Source organism: Natrix helvetica (genome assembly GCF_964273705.1).
Source record: "Natrix helvetica genome assembly, chromosome: Z".
Lineage (NCBI taxonomy): Eukaryota > Metazoa > Chordata > Lepidosauria > Squamata > Natricidae > Natrix > Natrix helvetica.
This window is the reverse complement of record NC_138554.1, coordinates 134,681,319-134,701,857: the sequence shown is the minus strand read 5'-3', so window position 1 is coordinate 134,701,857 and position 20,539 is coordinate 134,681,319. Positions and strand designations below refer to the sequence as shown.

At 43.6% G+C, this 20,539-nt stretch overlaps 1 protein-coding gene across 7 annotated transcripts in view; it reads right to left on the bottom strand.

Moving 5' to 3' along the window:
* The window catches only part of ACVR2B (activin A receptor type 2B), an 85,356-nt gene that overhangs the window by 12,292 nt on the left and 52,525 nt on the right, over positions 1-20,539 (bottom strand). For 2 of the 7 annotated variants that reach the window (XM_081932928.1, XM_081932932.1), the window contains exons 2-9: positions 18,452-18,659; positions 13,086-13,195; positions 12,928-12,984; positions 10,554-10,705; positions 9,059-9,202; positions 4,138-4,281; positions 2,599-2,747; positions 606-732 (exon numbers count right to left, since the gene is read on the bottom strand). In XM_081932928.1, coding sequence (XP_081789054.1) covers positions 606-732; positions 2,599-2,747; positions 4,138-4,281; positions 9,059-9,202; positions 10,554-10,705; positions 12,928-12,984; positions 13,086-13,195; positions 18,452-18,659 — 1,091 coding nt within the window. Of the gene's footprint in view, positions 1-605; positions 733-2,598; positions 2,748-4,137; positions 4,282-9,058; positions 9,203-10,553; positions 11,825-12,927; positions 12,985-13,085; positions 13,196-18,451; positions 18,660-20,539 lie in introns of those variants that run through there. The other 5 variants (XM_081932931.1, XM_081932933.1, XM_081932929.1 and 2 more) reach the window with 4 other exon arrangements.

Below are 20,539 nucleotides of genomic sequence, written 5' to 3'. Positions count from 1 at the left end.
ACAACCAAGCTCAGAGAGTAGCAAGGACCCCACAGTTCAACTTTGAGCTAAGAAGATTGTCTTCTATTGGCAAAGATTGAACCATCTACTAACACGTTCTTCATCATTTTGACAAGATCAATGGACTTGCTGATGCTTTCGAAAGAATACAGGTAGTTCTCACTTCCTGATCGCTCATTCAGTGACTGTTCAGAATTACAACGGCGCTGAGAAAAGCTAAATTGTACACTATCATGTGCATTCAAATATTTTGGCCACCTAATGAGAAGGAAGGACTCAGTGGAGAAGAGCCTAATGCTGGGAAAGATGGAGGGCAAAAGAAGAAGGGGACGACAGAGAATGAGGTGGCTGGATGGAGTCACCAAAGCAGTCGGCGTGAGATTAAGTGGACTCCAGAGGACAGGAAGGCCTGGAGGAATGTTGTCCATGGGGTCACGATGGGTCGGACACGACTTCTCAACTAACAACAACAAATCATGTGCATACAATGGTGACTAGTTTTTAAAAATACAGGACCTAGGCACTACGTGCCAAATAACATAGATTTGTCTTATCTTCACCCGCCTTCCAAATTACATTTGCGAAATGAAGTAGTAAAAGCTAACCTGCAAGTTTACCTGTCCATGAGTGTCTCCTGGAGGCTTCCCGGGTTCAAAGCGCACAGCCAGTCCGAAATCAGCAAGCACGGCAGTTAAATCATTCTTCAGCAGCACATTCTTGCTCTTGAAATCCCTGCGAAAAGAGAGAAAAGGATACTTAGCGTAGTGCATTATCAACACCCAAGGTATTGTGAGATTTCATCTGTGCGAGATTTTTGCCACCAATGCCATCAACAGGTGGATTCAAGCCCAATTTCTGAGGAAGACAAAGGGGTGGGGGGAATCGGTGAGGATAATATCCAGGCCAACATTAACAAGTTAACATGCAGTGGCATCCTTCCCTTATTGCTTGTACTCTTAATTCCTCTGCTAGCTTTTTCCTAGAAAGCAGACTTGGCATTTAGCGTGTTGCCTGGGATTTTGATCTCTACCTGGAGTTTCAACTCAGCTGCAGGATTTCCTTATCTACCTCTTAAATTAAATCCTTGTGCTTACTAAGCGACTCCTGGAGTTTCCTTCAGTAGGGGTGGCAGAGAACAGGAGGGAGAAAAAGAAAGAAAGAAAGGGGTTGAATATAATTAAATTACAGACTTGAGGCAGCAGATGGTAGACCCACGTGTGCCTGGCATTATAATTCTCTTGCCATCAGTTTAATTGTCTGTGGTATCCCAGCCGGTTGGATCACAGGACAAGTGGGGGGGGGGCAAGCAACATCATTAACAAGGGCAGATTCTGTGGTGGGTTTTCTTTTAATCCCCCGTGAAATGCTCTGTCAGAATACGTTACGAAGAGAGATGCCACCATGGAGAGGTGGAGAAGGGTGGAGGGAAAATGCAATCAATTCCCAGGGGTGTACAGTATCCCGAAGGAAAATTGTCACACACACCCCAAACCGACGCACAATTTTTTTCCTCTTGTTTTGTTTTCCAAGGAGGGAACGAAAGGAGGAGAGATAGTTCCCAGGAACTGGGTGCACGTAAAAGCTGTTAAAAGTTGGCGGAGAAAGAATCAGGGGGACCTTATGCCAGATTAAGTCAAACCTCTGACAGCCAAGTACACCCAAAACCAAGATTCTCACAGAGGCTTCCCCCATCCAGATTTATTAAAAGAGAAAGGGGATTAGGCTGCAGAATTCACAACTAAATCCTTTCATTCTTCGGACCCCCGTTTGAATTGAGTAAGCTTTGTGTGGGTCTCCTAAGCTGCCGAGGAGGGGGCTGTTTTCCAGATAACGAAAGGAAAGGTGCAGATATTTTGGGCTTGCAATGTTTTACAAACCACCTTTCCTTATTTGCAGGGATTGGAAAGACTAACGTTATTTCCACAGATGGGTGAAGGTTATTTTAATTGTTTCGCGGTCAGTTGTTTTGTGGCCCTTAAAGAGTTGTCAACAGGGCCGCTAATTTTTCCTCCTTCCCTCCTCTCCTCTTTCCTTCTTTCTCCTACCCTCTTCCCCCCTCCTGTCCCCACCCATTCATTTTTGTCCAGATGAAAGAATAGGAAGAATTTCTCCACTGAAGGAAACGGCAGTTCCAATGCATGGATGATGAATGAAGCCATGTTTGAAATGGATTTATTGTATCTGAAATTAAGTGCCGCTAGGGGGCAGCACAGCACCAAAAAGCTAGGGTTAATAGGTTTCAATTTCTAGGTTCTTAGAACTTTTCCTGCAGGTTCTTATTGGTTAAACAATGCTTGTTCAACCGGCATGGAAGCTCAGGATGTCCCATTGGATTGCTCTTCCCCTGTCTGTATTCATCCCCCTCCCACACCCACCCCACCCCACCCTTTTAGCCTAGCACTTCAAAGGAAAGCCAAGGCACGGTTAGCGTCCCTATAGAAAGTCACAATTCCCTTGAGCCATGTGAGGAATGCACACGTTTAGCTTGGAAGAGGGAGTGACCAATGCATCCCCTTGAGCTCCATCCCAAGGAGAGCAGGCTAAACCTCAAACAAAACTTTGATTTGGTGCTAAGACAGACTCAAAAATGGAACCTACCTGTGGGCTATAGCAGGCTTATGTCCTTCCCCCTTGCACCAGGGGATGTCCTCATGCAGATAGGAGAGTCCACGAGCCATGGTTTCTGCCACGTGGCAGAGCTCATTCCAGTTGACAACGTTCCCCTTCAGGTAGTCAGTCAAGGACCCCTGGGGGAACAAACCTAGGTGATCTCTGCAACTCTTTGGCACCCTCCCAAATGGGATCTGCGATTTTATTCCAGCATATGTGTGTGTGTGTGTGTGTAATTTACTGTGAGCCCAGCCAGTATTTTAAAGCAGGAATCTTAAGCATGCTTCTCTGGAAGTCAGCCCAAGGGCCAGTTCTAAAAGCATGACTCTGCATAGAAATCACACACAACGAGTGGCCAGAATTAACGGAGAACTGGAAGGCACTTTGGAGGTCTTCTACTCCAGCTGCCTGCTCAGGCAGAAGCCCTACACCATTTTAGACTAATGGCTGCCCACTCTCTTTTTAAACCCCCCACCCCCACCCCCAGTGTTGGGGCATTCACAACTTCTGGAGGCAACTTCTGTTCCACTGATTAATTGTTCTAACTGTCAGGAAATTCCTCCTTAGTTCTAAGCTGCTCCTCTGCCACTGACATTCATCCGCAGGAGAGAATTAAACACAAAATATCCTCCAATGGGAATAAATGGGATTGAAAATGAATGCTGGGTTTGTTTGGCCGTTACTGAGTTTACAGCAACACATCTACAATAACTGGGCCCACTTACAGCTAGTCCTCAAGTTATGGCCGTAATGGAGCCTGCCTATCACAGTTGTAACTCGTTAATGCCCCATGACTGACCCCTTTGGTCGTGAAGTGAACCACTGCAGTCACTAAGGGAACCAATGGTTCATGATGAGAGGTTTTGCCAAAAACTGAAAGTAAAGGCTGGCTTTTCACACAAAAAAAAAAACCACCCCATGAAACATCCAGCAGTCAAATGACGGCTGGATGCTGCAAACGACTATTCACGTGACCTCCAGGGACTGTCAGAATTTTTGAACCCAGATTCTAAATACCCCCTTCCCTCAAGTAAGTATTTGGGAACTTCAAACAGTCATTAGGTGACCAGCTATAAGTCAAAGACCGCCTGTACTTAGCAGTGGTGGGATTCAATTTCTTTTTTACTACCAGTTCTGTGGGTGTGGCAGGGGAAGGTTATTGCAAAATCCCCGTCCCCTCCCGATCAACTGGGACTTAGGAGGCAGAGAATAGATGGGGCGTGGCCAGCCAGAGGTGGTATTTGCCGATTCTCTGAACTGTTCAAATTTTCCGCTACCAGTCCTCTAGAACTGGCCAGAACCTGTTGAATACCACCTCTGGTACTTAGATCTGCAGGAGGAGATCTTCTGAAGATGCACCTGTTGCCAGAAGCTTAGTTGTTGCCTCTGAGCTGGGAGAGGGGTCTGGCGGGGGTGTGTGTGTCTTTTCTTGTGTTTCCAAGAGCCTGTGAAATGCTCTCCATGAGGAGATGCATAACTCGGTCCTCTTGACACGCACACTGCATCAAGCTAGCAGGGCCTTCTTACCTTATCATGGAACGCTGTGATGAGCCACAGCTCCGTCTCCAAGTTTGTTCCCCTCTTCTCGGCGGCAATAAATTGCAAAAGGTTTTCGTGCTTCATTCCCGGGGTGTTGAAGATATCCCTCTCGCTTTGCCAAGACTGCTTGTCCTAGAGAAGAGAGGGCAGAAGGTTATAAAAAGTGGTGGAAACAGGCAAACCTGTTCGGAGGACAAATGACATCCCTAGACATTTGTGATGTTACAGCCATCACGGTGCTGCTTTTATCTCCATCCATCCAAAAAAATAATAATAGTCTTGGTAATTTGACCATCTTTGCATTTCCTCCCTTTTCCAGAACTCTTGGCATTTCCGTATTTACAAATGCAGCTTGCAGTAGAGATGGAATCAACAAATATTTGGAGAAGGGGGGAGACCTTGCAATTTTAAACACACTAAGCTTTGCTCAGAAACAAGTATGGTGGACAGCGATGATCGTCTGCAAATGATTGGTTAACCATTCAGACCGCTACCTAGGCCAGATAACACAATCAACTTTGCAGGGAGGGCTGCTCCTCTGCGTTCCCTGAATTTATTTTAATTTCAGAAAACTGGAGAAAAGGCACAGGAGCCTGATACTCTCACATCCCTTCCATCCTGCCTTCTTCTGGAGCCGTGTCTCTCAACCTCAGTGACTTCAAGATGTGAGGACCAACTCCCACAATTCCTCAGCCAGCCTATTAAAATCACTGAGGTTAAGAAATAGTGCTCTGGATAAAAAGAAAAAAAGTAAAGTAAAAAGAAGCTGGAATAACAGAGATATGGGTGTGGGCTTTTTTTTTTTTTTTGTGGCTATTTGTAGAATTTATTTTATGCCCGAAGGACCAACGACATAGAAGGCCAGCCAATCAACAGCTTGTATTCTGATGATATATGAGAAACTAGAGCTAAATCACGATTACAGGTTGTGAATAAAGCGAACTACACAGGTATGGCTTAAATCATGATCAGTGTGTAGATGACATCTAAGATGGTGTTTCTCAACTGTAGTGATTTTAAGATATGTGGACCTCAACTTCCATAATTCTTCAACCAACATGATGGGAGAATGCTGGGGGTTGACGTCCGCTTCTCATCAAGCTGCCACAGTGCAGAAACATTGGATCAAGTGGATTGAAATCCTCAACTTACAAGCACAATTGAGCCCAACATTTATCTTGTTAAGTGAGACATTTGCTAAGTGAGTTTTGTTCCATTTTACGACCATTCTTAGCAGTTGCTAAGTTAGTAACACGGTTGTTAAGAGAATCTGGCTTCCCCATTGACTTTATTTTTGCCAGGTCACAAAAGGGGATCACATGACCCCAGGACACTGCAACCGTCATAAATACGAACCAGTGCCAAGCGTCCAAATTTTGACCACAGGGATGTTGCCAGGATCGTTAAGTGTGGAAAAAATGGTCCAAAGTTACTTTTTTTCAGTGCCATTGTAACTTTGAACGGTCACTAAATGAACCGCTGTAAGTTGAGGACTACCTGTATACGTTTCCATAGCAGCAAGAACATGGAAGATAGAAACGAGGAATCTCGGCAGCAAGAACACTTGTATACCGCTTCACAAGGCTCTATGGACCCTTTCTAAAGCAGTTTTATATTGCTCCCAACAATCTGGGCCCTCATTTTACCCAGCTTGTTAAGATGCAGGCTCTAAATCTGGGATGGCGAACCTATGGCATGCATGCCAAAGGTGGCACGCGAGGCATTGACCTGTCAGCTGGCCAGCGCGCATGCGTGTGCTGGCCAGCTAAGTCCAGCCTTTTAAAAGCCATTTTATAAAGCACTCCCCAGGCTCCAGAGGCTTTATAGGAGCCTGGGGAGGGTGAAAAGAGCCTCCCACCCCCGAGGCCCTCCGGAGGCTTCAGGAGATTCCCTGGAGCCTCCGGAAAGCAAAAAAACGGCTCTATGGGCAAACTGGAAGTTCGGGAACAGACTTCCAGTTTGCTCGTAGGACCGGTTTAAGCCCTCTGGAAGCTTCAGGAAAGCCTCCTGAAGGTCTCTGAAGCCTCCGGAGGACTAAAAACACCCCTACAAACCGGACGTTGCTCATAGGGTCGTTTTTCATCCTCCGGAGACTTCAGGGAAACCTCCTGAAGGTCCCTGAAGCCTCCGGAGGCCTCTGGGGGGGGGAGGCTGTTTTCACCCTCCCCGGGCTCCTAAGCGTGGGGAGGGCAAAAAAAGCATGCAAAAAATGGGCGAACGCGCCTGTCTTGCACGCATGCACACTGGGGGTGTCGTGCATTGCACGCCCACACACGACCCCCTGCACTCCCCCCCCCCACTTATGGCACTCGAGCCAAAAAAGGTTCCCCATCGCTGCTCTAAATGTTATTGAAGCAGGAAATAAAAAGGTGCCGTATTTTTCAGAGTATAAGACGCACCAGAGTATAAGATGCACCAAGGTTTTGAAGAGGCAAATAAAAAAAAAGTTTTTGCCCTCTGCAAACTTCCCCAAAATGGCCTGTTTTTCATGAAAACGGGCCCGTTTTTTTTTATTTTTTAAAGGGCATGAATAGCCCTTTGGAGGCTTGTAGAGTGTTCCAGGGTGGGGGGAGCAAAAAACGCCCTGTTTTTTACGAAAACTGGCCTGTCTTTTGTCAAAAAAAGGGGCACTAGGAAACTTATAGAGTTCCTGGGGACGGGGGGGGGGGGACGGAAATTGAGCAAAAAAAGGGCCCATTTTTTGTTCATTTCTCCCTCCTCAGCATCCAGGAGACTCTGAAAACCTCCTAAAGGCTCTGCATGGCCATTTTGGTGAAGGGGGCGGGGTTTCAGGAGGCAAAAAAAATGCTGTATTCAGTGTATAAATACTCTGAAAAATACGGTAAGACGTGCCCTCTTCTGATCACATCCTTTTCTCCAGCAATTCCCACAAAATTGGACACTGGGTGGATTCTCCAACCCATGATTTTTTTTCTTTTGGTTCACACGTGGCTCTTTTTTTAATGCTTTGGGTGCTTCTCCTAGAGCTTCTGCCTTGGCTCAAAATCTCCACTGTCAGTTGGGGAAAAGTAGCTAAGCTAGGAAGTTCTCCGAACCTTCGGGGGCAAAGGTTGTGGCCTGCTGATTGCTTGTCACGTCTCCCACACTGAACTACGCACTAATGAAGGAGCAGCTATCTGTTTCCTCCTTTGCATTCTGTTTTCTGATTTATCTGTACAGGAGATGGTGGATTTAAAACAAAAAAGGAACCAGAAAAGAAGTCTGTGAAATGATGCTGTTAGATACTTGCCCTAACTACAGTGGTTTCCACCAAGGTCCTCTGTTCCGGCGGGAACAGAGGTTTAATCCTATTGGTCGAAGGGTCTGACCGCTCCCTATAAAAGGGCTGCTGTCAGACTCAACCTTCGCTGGATTGTTCTCACTTGTTGTACTTCATAAAGGGCTGTTGTTACCATTAAGCCTGTGTGTGCCTATCCATTACCCAATCTAACAGATGCAAATACAGATAGTCCTCAGCTTACGACCACAACTGAGCCCAAGACTTCCACGGCTAAGCAAAACAGTTGTTAAGTGTGTTTTGCCCCATTTTATGACCTTTCTTGGCACGGCTGTTAAGTGAATTATCGCAGTTGCTTAGTGAGTAACCCAGGAGTTAAGTGAGTCTGGCTTCCCCATTGACTTGGCTTTTTCAAAAGGTCACCACAGACCATCACATGACCCTGGAACACTGCAACTGTCATAAGTACATGCCAGTTGCCAAGCGTTCCAATTTTGATCAGGTGGCCATGGAGATGCTGCAAAGAGTTGCAACTGTGAAAAACAGTCAGAAGTCATTTTATTCAATGATGTTAAACAGTCAGTAAATGGACTGTTGTAGATAGGGGGCTGCCTGTAATAAATAGTTCCAAAGATATTTCCCCCATTTTACATGTTTGACATAGTTTTAAGTTTGCATGATTAATGTCTAACAGAAGCTTAAGCTATCAAAAATCTGTTACCTGACCCAGGAAAGAATAATAAAGTTTCTATAATGACTCCTCTCAATCTGAACATAATAGAGTCTCAGGTTTTTGCAAAACACATTACTTATGTTTAATTCTAGCAAAGATGGGCAATCTTTTTGAGATTAAAGGCAACGACAAGCCATAGATTTAACGGTTTCCCTCTTCTTGCATTAAAAATTACAATCCTTTTGGCAATTTGTGGAAAGGCTTTAGGATACGGTTCCAAGACTTTGGAATCAACGTGCCTTGAAGTGTGATTTGAAATATTTTATCCCCGCTGTCATGCCTGGAGAAGCTGCCAAGATAAATAACATAAAAACAGCCATATATAAAATGCTTGCAGATTCACGCAGCTGGGAACTTATTGCCATTCACTTGCACATAGAACAGAGGCTGCCTGCACACTTACAGAATAAATAATGGCTTAGCATGAAATCCAGAAGCCCCCCCCCCCAGCCATTTGGCTAGGCCTTGAATCGTGCAACCGGGGTTTCGATCTATGAAACAAGGGAGATGTAGCTGAGCAAAGCAGGGACAAGAGTAGTGAAGCTTTAATGGAGGAGAAACGGCAACTCTGCCCCGAGGAAGTGTGAAAATAACTCTTGATTTGTTTTGGTATAAGATTGGGAACAGAGAGGAACCATCCATCAAGCTTTCAAGATTGAGTTTTCCCTACCTAATAAGTGTTTCTCCATCTTGGCAATACTTAAATGACGTAGACTTCAACTCCCAGAATTCCCCTGCCAATATGGCTGCCGGGGGAGGGGATTCTGGGAGTTGAAGTCCACCAACTTCATGGGGTCAAGGCTGGGACAAACTGCTACAGAGTTTACTTACCTTGAAGCCTTAAAACATGGACCCCTTGATAAAATTGCTAACCTGGAATTCTGTAAAACAGTTTTACCTGGCTCCAGGTGTTATTGGAAAGTAATTCCATTCCTCACCTGTACGGGGAAGATTTTCACTGCCACGTGCTCGTTCATCAATTGTGCTTTCCAGACACAGCCAAAACGTCCTCTGGCTTTGACCTCTAACAGCTGCAAGGGTTTCAGTCCAACCATCGGAGAAGGAGGTGGGGGGCCAGGGTCCTAGGAGGGAAAGGCAGGGGGTGATAGGAATCAGATAAAATTGAAATATTGTCAGGGTATGGAGGGATATCTTACAGGAGTTGTTATGGAGCTGGCAGGTGCCAATGACTGACACAAATTGAGAGGACGTCTATAGAATATCTTATCTTTTCCTCAACAGAGCAGTTTTTAGACAATTTGATCTGGAGGAGAAGACCAAGAGTAGGAAATCCAGACATTGCAGGTCAGGAATCTTCCCCAGAAAGAATGCGCTTGCATTTTCAACCGAGTTTTGGCTTTGTTGTTACAGGCTATGCAGTGGTGATCTATATAAAAAGGCAAACGTTTCTCTGTCCAGTACTGTCCAACTCTAGGGCATAGTGCCCCCATCTCTGTTTCTTGGCCGAGGGGGCCAGCTCTCTCCAAAGACAACATACGTGGTCACGTGGCCAGCAGAGTTACATGCCAAAGGCGCATGGAACGCTGCTACCTTGCCAGCAAAGTGGTACCTATTTATCTACTCGCATTTACATGCTTCGGAACTATTAGATGGGCAGGAGCTGGAGCAAGTGACGGTAGTTCGTCCTGTTGTGTGGCACTTAGGTCTCGAATCTGGGCTGTCAGAGTCTGTTAACTGCTCAGCCACTGCTTCCTGCAATCAAATTTAAATTCAATTTATTTTACACCACTGGAATGAAGGACATCACTGAATTCCTTGAACCGATATTGTTATGTATCACAAGTTTTCCCTCTGGTCCGTTTCACTAGGGGGCGCTGTGCTAAACGCTGATTGGCTGGCTGCTTGACAGCCGGCATATATAAAGGCTGTCAGAGCAGAGCTCAGCTGTTGCCTGTTAGCTAAACGCGCGAAATGTGAATTGCCGCGTTGGCAACCTGTTAGCAATAAACTGTTAGCATTTTGTTAAGTCCTGGCTCACCTCCGTTTGTCCACCTATGTTCTCCGCAAGATAGAACAGATATCATATTTTTCGGACTATAAGAGGCACCGGTGTATAAGACACACCAAGATTTCAAAGAGGTAAGTCAGGAAAAAAAGGTTTGTCCTCCCCGGCCCCCAGGAGCCCGTTTTACGGCAAAACGGGGGCATTTTTCCCTTCCCCCAGCCCTGCTGAAGCCTGCAGAGTGCTTCTGGGGGGGGGGTTGGGGGGGGACGGCAAAAAACAGCCCATTTTCCACAAACATGGGATGCGGGGGCAGGGCTTCGGGAGGCCAAAAATAGCTGTATTCGGTGTATAAGGTGCACCAATATTTCCACGCTCTTTTAGAGGGCGGGGGGGGGGGGGAAGGTGCGCCTTATATGCTGAAAAATACGGTAATTACTTTAACCAGAGACGTCTCCCATCTTACATACCTCACTGACATCGACGTGCCCATACGGAGGCTTGCGGTGACGGTACATCCAGAAAGCGAGCAAGATGGCAATGGAGAGAGCCGTCATGGGAAACAAGGAATAAACCACAACATGGAGTAGGGAGGCATTTGGCGGCGGTGGCTCATAAACCACTGAAAGAAATAAAATAATAATCCTGTTTAGACCAGGTACAAATGCCCATCTCCGACATCCTGCCATCAGGGCAAGGTAGAAGCAACAGGAAGTCCTCAACTTACAACCACAATTGAACTCGAAATTTCTGTCGCTAAGCGAGACACTTACACAAGCTTTGCCCCAGACTGAGACCTTTCTTGTCGTTAAGCGAAACACTGCCGCTGTTCGGTTAGTTGCCCGGTTCTTTAACGAACCTGGCTTTCCACATTGACTGCGCTTGTCAGGTCACGTGATCCCTGAATTTTGATCACGTGACCATGGGGATGCGGCAAGGGTGAAAAACAGTCGCCAGTCGCTCTTTTGCAGTTGCAACTTTGGTCGTTAAATGAGCTGTTGTAAGTTGAGGGCTGCCTGTATCCTAATGTGACCATTTCCACCAATTTGATGTGAGTGTTAGTGCTTGCCCATATTAATAACCGCTGAAGCTTTTCTTAAGCATTCGTAAGTTCCACAATATCTTTATCTCTCCTATGAAGAGCCGGGGAAAAAAATTCTTCTCCCAAAATGATAGTGCTTAAGAGCCCTACCATACATTTTTCTCCCAGGAGAAAATCAATTGGAAAGAGAGGTGAGGGGGTGGGTGGGTGAAAAATTGAGTTTGTGTAGAAGCCCCCAATGCTTCATTGCATAACCAGACAGGTACATGTACCTAATGGCTGTTATTTTGGGGATCCCAGCATTTAAGCTCTAGCTTCAATTAAGTTAAAAGAACAGGAGTTTCTAAAACATTATATTGTGGCTTTTAAGATGTTATTTTAATCAAAACATTTTAGAGAGGCATGCATATATCATTGGAAAAGGCTCCAGAATGTTTTGATTTTGGCTCCTGAAAAATGGTCTATTAGGGACCAATATTTTCATAATTAGTACATTCAGCTGACAGACTGAAGCAGAATTGCAGCGTGGCGTCTTAGCTAGCAATGAACAGTCCATTGGTCCATAATGATCCAGTCATGTCCACCAACTTTCCCTTAAGTGGGCATCATTAACAAACGGCAGTTGTTTTGAAGATGGTTCAACATGTCTCCAGAACAAGAGATTCTGAACAGCAACATCTGCAAGAATCTGCAGTGAAACTGAAATGAAGAAGCATAGATCATGACTCTTATCACACCATAACATGTGACCTGATACTTGAGCTAAGGAATTTGACTCCGAGTATTAATCCACATTGGCCATTATGGCATCGCTAGGCATTCGTCACCAAATTTCCCTGAAATTTCTTATTCATTTCTTATTTCATCTTTTTTTTTAAAATTCCCCTTACATCAAACCATCTTTTGCTTGTTGGCTTATTGAATCAACAGAGTGCAGCAGCTCACTGCTTAATTACTTAAACGATCTCAAGAACTTTGATTCAATTTTTTAAAAATCAGCTATTTCTCATCAGGACAAAGAGCAGACGAATAGGGCTTGGTCTGTAAAAATAAAAAGAACATTGTGTTCTGTTTTTTTGGATGGACACTGCATTCCGGATTACTTTATGTCTTCTAGATCACTAATGCCTGACCTCCTGCACGCCCTTAAAAGAATTGAAGGAAGCAGTGTGACCTGACCTATTGTTAAAGATGTCCCTAACCTGAAATAAAAACCAACCAATCAAAATCACATTTTATACAGAGGAGGAAAAGCAACAGGAGGATCAGATTCACGAAAACGTTGAGCAAACTCTTTCTCTGGTCATAGACTTTTCAACCCGTAACCTTTTAACTTTAGCCATGGATTTTTTAAAAGTCAGCTCTTCCAGCAAACATTCAGCCTGCCAGAATATACCCCGTTATTCTAAGAGGGAAAAGGAATTCTTTTATTTTTTTTCTTAGAAAATTGCATCGAAATTTATTAATTCAACCAGAATTCAGAGTTGGAAGGGATCTTAGAGTCTGATCATTGGCTCAAGCAGGAAACCCTATATCATTTCGGACTAAAATATGTCCACTCTCTTCTTAAAAACCTCCAGTGTTGGAGCATTCACAACTTCTGGAGGAAAGTTGTTCCACCGATTTAACTGTGAGGAAATTTTCTCCTTAGTTCTAGGTTGCTTCTCTCCTTGATTAGTTTCCATCCGTTGCTTCTTGTCCTGCTTTGAAGAATAGCTTTTTTCGTTGGGGGCAGCCCCACAAATAATGGAAGGCTGCTCTAGTGTCACCCCTAGTCCTTCTTTTCATTAAACTAGACATACCCAATTTCTGCAACCGTTCTTTGGATCTTTTCATAGCCAGTCTCCTTTTTTCGTAACCTGGAAAAAACTACATTTTGTAAAAAAGAAAAAAAGAAGGGGGGGGGGAGGAACTGAAACTTACTGTACTGGGTTCAAAGATTTACACCCTTGACTCTCACCTTGTGGGTCATTCGGTTCAGGTAAGTGAGTGAACTTTTCATTGCAGAAATTCCCTTCACAGCAACAGAAATATACTTGTGGATTCTCTTCTGTGGCTACACATTCCTCCCTGTGCATTAAAACAACACAAAAGAAAAGAAGCTAAGCCTGTGAATTCTTGTATTGTTCTGTGCAATTGGTACCTGCTTCACTGTGCAAGCAAATTCTTTTTAGTTTCTATTTTTGCTGATGCGCCATATTTTATAAGAAGTGTCAAAGGAACAAAATTCCTGGTGGGAAATCTTCAAACCTTGAAAGAAACTTGTAGAAGGTTAAATTAGAGGAAGTAAAAAAAAATGTAGTTATAATGGCCACAAGTTGTCCCCAACTTACAACCGTTATTGGGACTGGAACCTCCGATGCTAAGCAAGATGGCTGCTAAGTGAATTATCTGATTTTACAACCTTTTTTCGCCATGGTTAAATGAATCACCGCAGTCCTTAAGTGAAGCACATGGTAATTAAGCACATCTGACGTCCGTCCCCCCCCCCCCCCCATTGGCTTTGTTTGTTGGAATCTGGCTGGGAAGGTTAGAAATTGTGATCACAGGATCCTGGGATCTTTGCAATGATCATGCCAGTTGCCAAAAATCTGAATTCTGATCACCTGACTGCAGGAATGCTACAATGCAGTAGTTGTTAAGTATGAGGACCAGCACTATCATAACTTCAAACAGTTGCTGAATAAATAAACTATATGTTAAGTGTGACATATATTAAGTGGATTTTGCCCCATTTTAGAACCTTTCACTTGTTAAGTGAATCACTGCAGTTGTTAAATTAGCAGCACAGTTGTTAAGTAAATCTGGCTTCCCCAGTGACTTTGCTTGTCAGATGGTCGCAAAGGGGGATCAGGTAACTCCAGGATACTGCAACCATCATAAATATGAGTCAGTTGCCAAGCATCTGAATTTTGAGGATGTGACTATGGGGATACTGCAAGCATGAAAAATGGCCATGTCTCTTTTTCAGGGCTGTTGTAACTTTGAATGGTCACTAAACGAACCGTTGTAAGTCAAGGACTATCTGTATGGTATCACCACTTATGGAATCTTTATGTTGCAAATCTACACAAAGGCTCCTGATGCTTTTCTCTGCATGGAGAGCAGAGAATCAAGTGGTCGAGGAGTAGATGATGGAGCCTTCACGAAAAATTACAGATTGGCATATCACCAAGGATGGTTATCAGTTTGTTACTATGAACTAATTTTCACTAGATTTGTCCCCATTTTCTATTATTGTTAATAAAATCTACAAGTCAATCTCTTAAGAAATAATTGTGTGTGTGTGTACGTACGTACGTACGTATGTATGTATATGTATATATTGCATTTTTGCTGATAAATGAAGGGAGACTAGTATAGATCTATTTCAAGCTATTTAGCTCTCATCAGCTAGCCATACCCTTACTGGGATTCAAACTTGGGCTGTTTTTACATGTTAGACAGTTATATTAACCTCTAAGCCACACATTCTCCTCCCTTATCAGCTGAGCCAGGGGAATGATTAAGTGCTTTGTCAAAGCACCTGGTATGCCCAAATATGGGAGGGAGCATACTGCTTCCCTTTTGTCCTCCTTCTATGTCAGGCTGACCTGCTCTTCTGGCTAGGCCAGAGGACCAAAGTGATGCAATGCAAAGACTCAGTTTGTGGCCAACAACCGTGGTTTCATCCTCTCAAATCTTGAGCTCCAGCTTTATCATGCCGAAAGATCCGGCCCATAGTTTGTAAGCTACACCAAGTGAGCTATTTACACAAATAGTTATGTGAATAGTTAATGCCTCAGGAAGTGCAGAAAAGGGAACTTTGGAGAATGGACGTCCAAGAAGAATTGCTTAATCTTCAAAGCCTACCCAAGACTGTGTTGGCCTTTATCTCTGTATCCTTCAATTCCACCCTAAATGGATAATATTTCTTGAACTTCAGTTTTGTTACCTTGATTGTATTTGGCACATGCTTCTCTGAGATGCCACCAAGATCCATGACATGTCCTCCTAGTGATATCAACCAGAGCTTCCTCCACCCAGCACATGGGAAAGCCGGGTCTCATCACATGGACCACAGGGAGTCAGAAGAGTATTCAGCTGAACAGAGTACAGGTACTCCTTGATTTATGACTGGTCACTTAAGTTCTGATGGACCTACCTGGAAGTCAAAGTTCTGTTGATTGGGGGCCCTCTACGGTTATGCGAGCACTTTTTCGGTGCTCAGCAACCAATCACAATTTCAAAACTGGGTCATAAGTATTTTTTTTTTGACATCCACTGTAGCATCAAATGGTCACTAACCAACCAATTGTTAAGCACTGCCTGTAATGCAAATAGAGGCTCCATAACTCATTCCTGATGATTGGAGTGCCTGACCAGTTGAAAGTCCTACCATCCGCCCACGTGGAATGCAGTTCCAAATAGGTTCTGACCACCCAATACATTTGTTTTTCTCTCTCTGTCTCAGCAGTGACCATCATCCCACTTCTTGTTATTAATCTAACTTTTTTCCTTCAACCACTGCTAGTGATGTGGTTGTAAACATTTAATAAACTCCCGGAGCAAATAGAAAACCAACTAAGTGCATTTAAAAGGAATACAGCTGAGTGGTTTAGCTGACGCCATCAATACAAAAACAAAATAGAAGGCAGATGCTTGTGTGGCCATCCTGAAATGGGCAATTAATGGAGAATGGTAGCTGGAAAAACAGGTCCACGGTTCCAGTCATTCTGCCCTTGACCCTAAGTTGTTGTTTTTTTCTCCAGATTGCCCACTCCAAATGATTAATTTTCTCCCTTTTTTTCTCTCCAGAAAACAAGCAAACAGGAGGAGCACATGGTCTGCCACGGAGAGGATATTCTCTTGAATATCAGGCTGGGAAAGGCTTTCATTGTGCGAAAACACCTGGGAGATATTTTTTTTTACTTTCCGGGATTCTACAATTAGATGAAAAGAAGCAGGCAATGGCTGACCTAATGCAGAGACCTTAAATTGAAGTCAGCATGACCGACAGTCTTTCCACTCCTCAAAGTAGCTCTGGGAAAATAGCCCCTTTCAAGCATGGAATACCTTCTGAAGGTGGGTGAAAGCAGGTAGAGGCATTTCAGTGCCCGGACGGTGGGTGGGTGGGAGGGAATAGGGCAGCGATGGTTAACTTTTCTATAAAGGTGTGCCAAAACTGTATGCACACACATTATCACACACGTGCATTCTTACCCCCCTGCCCATGTGTGAGCGACACCCCCCACCGTGCATGCACGAGCAACCCCCATGCAGGGGGGGATTTTCGCCCGCTCCAGGCTCCGGAGGCTTTCCTGAATCCTGGGGAGGGTGAAAACTGCCCCCCCCCCCGACCCTCTGGAAGGCTGAAAATCAGCTGGCCAGCATGCACATGCACGCTGGAATTGAGGGCTGCCAGCAAATATGGCACAGGTGGCACGCGTGCCATAGTTTTGCCATCACAGAAATAAGGGAACCACTGCTCTACAGTGGTTGTTGAACTACAATTGGCAGAAGCTCCAGCTAGTTCAGCTAGCCCTCGACTTACGACCGCAACAGAGCCCAAAATTTCTGTTGCTGAGCGAGACGTTTGTTAAACGAGTTTTGCCCCATTTTGCAACCTTTCTTGCCACGGTTGTTAAGTGAATCGCTGCAGTTGTTAAGGTAGTAACAGGGCTGTTAAGCGAATCTGACTTCTCCGTCGATTTTCCTTATCAGGAGAGGCCACAAAAGGAGGATCACATGACCCCCGGGGACACTGCAACCGTCATAAATGCAGGTCATTTTCTAAGCATCTCCATTTTGATTCCTTGAACATGGGGAATGCTGCAACGGTCGTAAGTGTGAAAAACAGTCGCAAGTCACTTTTTGCAGGGCTGTTGTAACTTCGAACGGTCACTCAATGAGCTGTCGTAATCCAAGGACTACCTATACAGCCATGGGGATATGGTGGTTTGAAGGGATTAATATGATTGTTGAATTGGATATTTTACCAGAATGGTCTCAATTTTTCACGCCTTTTGTAAAGTTCTGGCTCTTTGCCCAGGTCTTGGGTCCTGAGTGTGTGAAGGGACCCATTTATTTAGATATTTATTTATTAATTTTATACTTTTAAAATTATTTTTGTAAATAAGGCAGTGAAGTATCTAAGCCTCCTCCACCTTTCCTTACAATAACCCTGCGAGGTACGTTGGACTGAAAGGGAATGACTGGCTAAGTGTAGTCAGCCAGTTGGCTTTCATGCCTAAGGTGGGACTAGAATTCACAGTCTCCTAGTGATTGGTCCTAAGTCATCCAGCTGTCTTTCCTGGATTAAAGAGTATGATTTATTGTTGCCTATGTATTTAAATTTTGGTTGGATCGATTTTTTTTGGTTGCTAGAATTCAAAAATGACTTGATGGCACATAACCAACAAATCAATCAACTTACTGCATTTGGTTTTTTTTATTTTATTTTCAATTTTGTTCACCGCCCAGTCACCCAATCTCTAACTGACTCCATAGCAGTTCTGGTTGGTATACTACATTAAAAACAATTAACATACTCATTGTTTTAACTTCCATTAAGGCTGCTTTGTAAATCCCTACTTAAGCTTTAAGAAGAATGAAAATCAAATGGGTGGCTTCTACAGTTTGGCTACGATAAGACTCCCACTCACTCTGACCCACTGATAGAATGACATAAATAAAACAGGTGGGGGGGATGGTATCAAAGGTGAGTTTCTACCAGTTTGTACTGGTTCGGGCAAACCGGTACTGCTAACTACGGACCCAGGCTGGCCACGCCCTCGAATCAGTTCCCTGGTCGCTGATGCTGCTACCGGCATGTTTTTAAGTAATTTTTCATGTTTTTTGCGCGCACACAGAATAATTTACAGTGAACTGCGTGCACACGCAAAGAGAACCGGTAGCAAGGCAAGTAAGAACCTACCCCTGGATGGTATTATTTAGTGGTTACAGAACAGCAGGCTGTGCTGGAAGGCGGAGTTAAGTGTGCCATCAGTCTAGACTCATTGTGTCGCGACAAGCGATCCAGGTGTCTCTCCCCCCCCCCCCCGTGAATTCTATTGAATTTAGGCAATTTAATTTTGACCGCTAGTGGATTAAATTCTTTTTTTAGGTAGCAATAATAAAACTTTGTGTTTTGAACTCAAGGAATGCTCTTGGCTATTTGGGCCTGGCAGTTTGTTTACATGGAGAATATGACCTACGGCGCCAAGATTCCATTGCTGACAGCCAATTTGTGACCCTTCCTGGGATGTGAACTACTAAACAGGAATTTAGGACAATGACTCTTATTTCATTTTGAAGCTATTTTATACTCTACCTCTTCGTTCTCACCTGTCATAACAATTGAAGTCATCAAGCCAACATCCTTTCTTCACTAGTTCGATGGATCCCGAGTTGTTTCTCCAGGACGCATAGCAATGCAGGCGCTTGTCTTTTTCCCCTTCGCAACGCTCCACTCCACTCTGGTTGGTCTTCTCCAGCTCCCAGTTGGCATTGTAGTAAATGCATTCTCTTGTCTCTGCCTCTCCCTGGCCAGATCCTGGAGGAAGATGCAAAAGAATCAACATTAAGGATCATGTTGTGGGGAAGAAAAATAAGGAAGGCTGGTTGTTGGTCATGCTGACCAGGAATGATGAGACTTGTAGTCCAGAGCATCTGAAAGACACCAGATTGAGGAAGGTTACTGTCCATGTTTCTTACATTCCCAGACACAAATAGAATATAAAACGAGACCAAACTCCACTCCCCACTAGCATTGATGACGGTGCCTAGTTTGGTAATGAAATGTCTGCAAGAAAAGAACCAAGCACCTAGGACCTCTCAAAAGGTAGACAACTCAACACCTTCTAGATAAAAGTAAACCCAGTACTTCCAGCATCCTCACTGCTGCTACCAAGGTTACTGGATGACCATGTTTGAAACCCATCTAAAAGATTAGATTGTCTATTCACAGGGTTTGCACATACAGAAAGTTCTCACTTCACGACAAATTTGAAGTTACAACAGACGTCCCCAGAGCTACTTATAACCAATTTTTCATAGTTGTGATAGCCTTCCTCAAAAGGACACTAGAATGTCAGAGCATCAAAAAAAAAAAAAGGCAAAATTAGTGAACAATGTGGCTGGAAAACCAAAAGGACTGTTGATGTTGCTTGCACAAAACCCAACACATCTGTCTTGGATTGGCACCAGAGGAAGAGGACAAGGTTTTTGTGGTGAGGGACCACACTCACAACTTCCTTTAGAAGAAAAGACCACAGTGGTAAAATGGATATGGGAGAAGTTTTCTCTAGAATAGAATGAAGCCTCATCAATTGCAACTTAGTGTTCCTGGCCTCAAGTGTTGTTGTTTTTTTTAAAAAAATTGGCCAACTCATTTCTCAAGGGCCAGAAGGTTGGCATTCCCACATTTATACAGCAATTTTTGCTAATCGATTGGGAAATGAAGATTGTGTAACTGGCAATAATGTCCCACAAAGTCTTAATGTTTCCTCGGATGAAAAAAGAGGCAACAAACTCATATAAAGCTAAACAAGAGATTAATTTGCATCTCTTTCTGTGATTTCTATCTATTTTAAGGTTCTCTTCATCTCATCATCCAAGGTAATTCTGCTCAATTTCCTTAGATTTCCAAGGCACAATCCAAATGACTAAGAAATAGAGTATTGATCTTTTGAGGGTCTGTAGACCTCCCAATCTGCTGGCATTCCTAATTATTTAACAAAAGGCTCATATTGAGTGCTCATTTTTTACATTCACTGATCTAATAAAGGAACATATCTTTAAATTACAATGTTCTAGATTGTTTTAGGCTTCATAATCGTGACACAAGTTTATATTCCTGCAATTAGCAAGTATATATAATTACCATAACAATGAAATATATTTTGTACTGCTTATTTTAAGTTGGACTAGTTAAGCAGTTTTAAAATAAAGACAATTTCATATTTTACTGATTGATCGGTAAGTATATTCCTATTGGTAGCAGGATGTACTGTATTGTTAACAATTTGCAACTGTACTGAAACAGCCAAATAATTGCAGTTTCAAAATTGGGTCAATAGTCTTGAAGATTAATTGAATTGGTTAGTGCAAATGTTGACAATATCAAACGACTTTAATATTTCTTTTTTGCCTCCTGCCATCTCTAGCAAAATAGGATCAGTTTTATTATGCAAGCAGATATTCTCTCCGCCTTATGTGGAATTTGGGCATGTATAAAGAGGTCTTCTGGAATGAAAGAAAAACATCAAGAAATGATAGTTGTAACAACAAGCTTCATCTTGGTATCAAAAGCTAATATATCTGACAAGAAGAAAGAATTAATCACAGCCATTTCCAAACTTCGGTTTCTATACATGATAATAGCACTTAACACTGAGCACTTAGGCTTATATACCGCTTCACAGTGCTTTTACA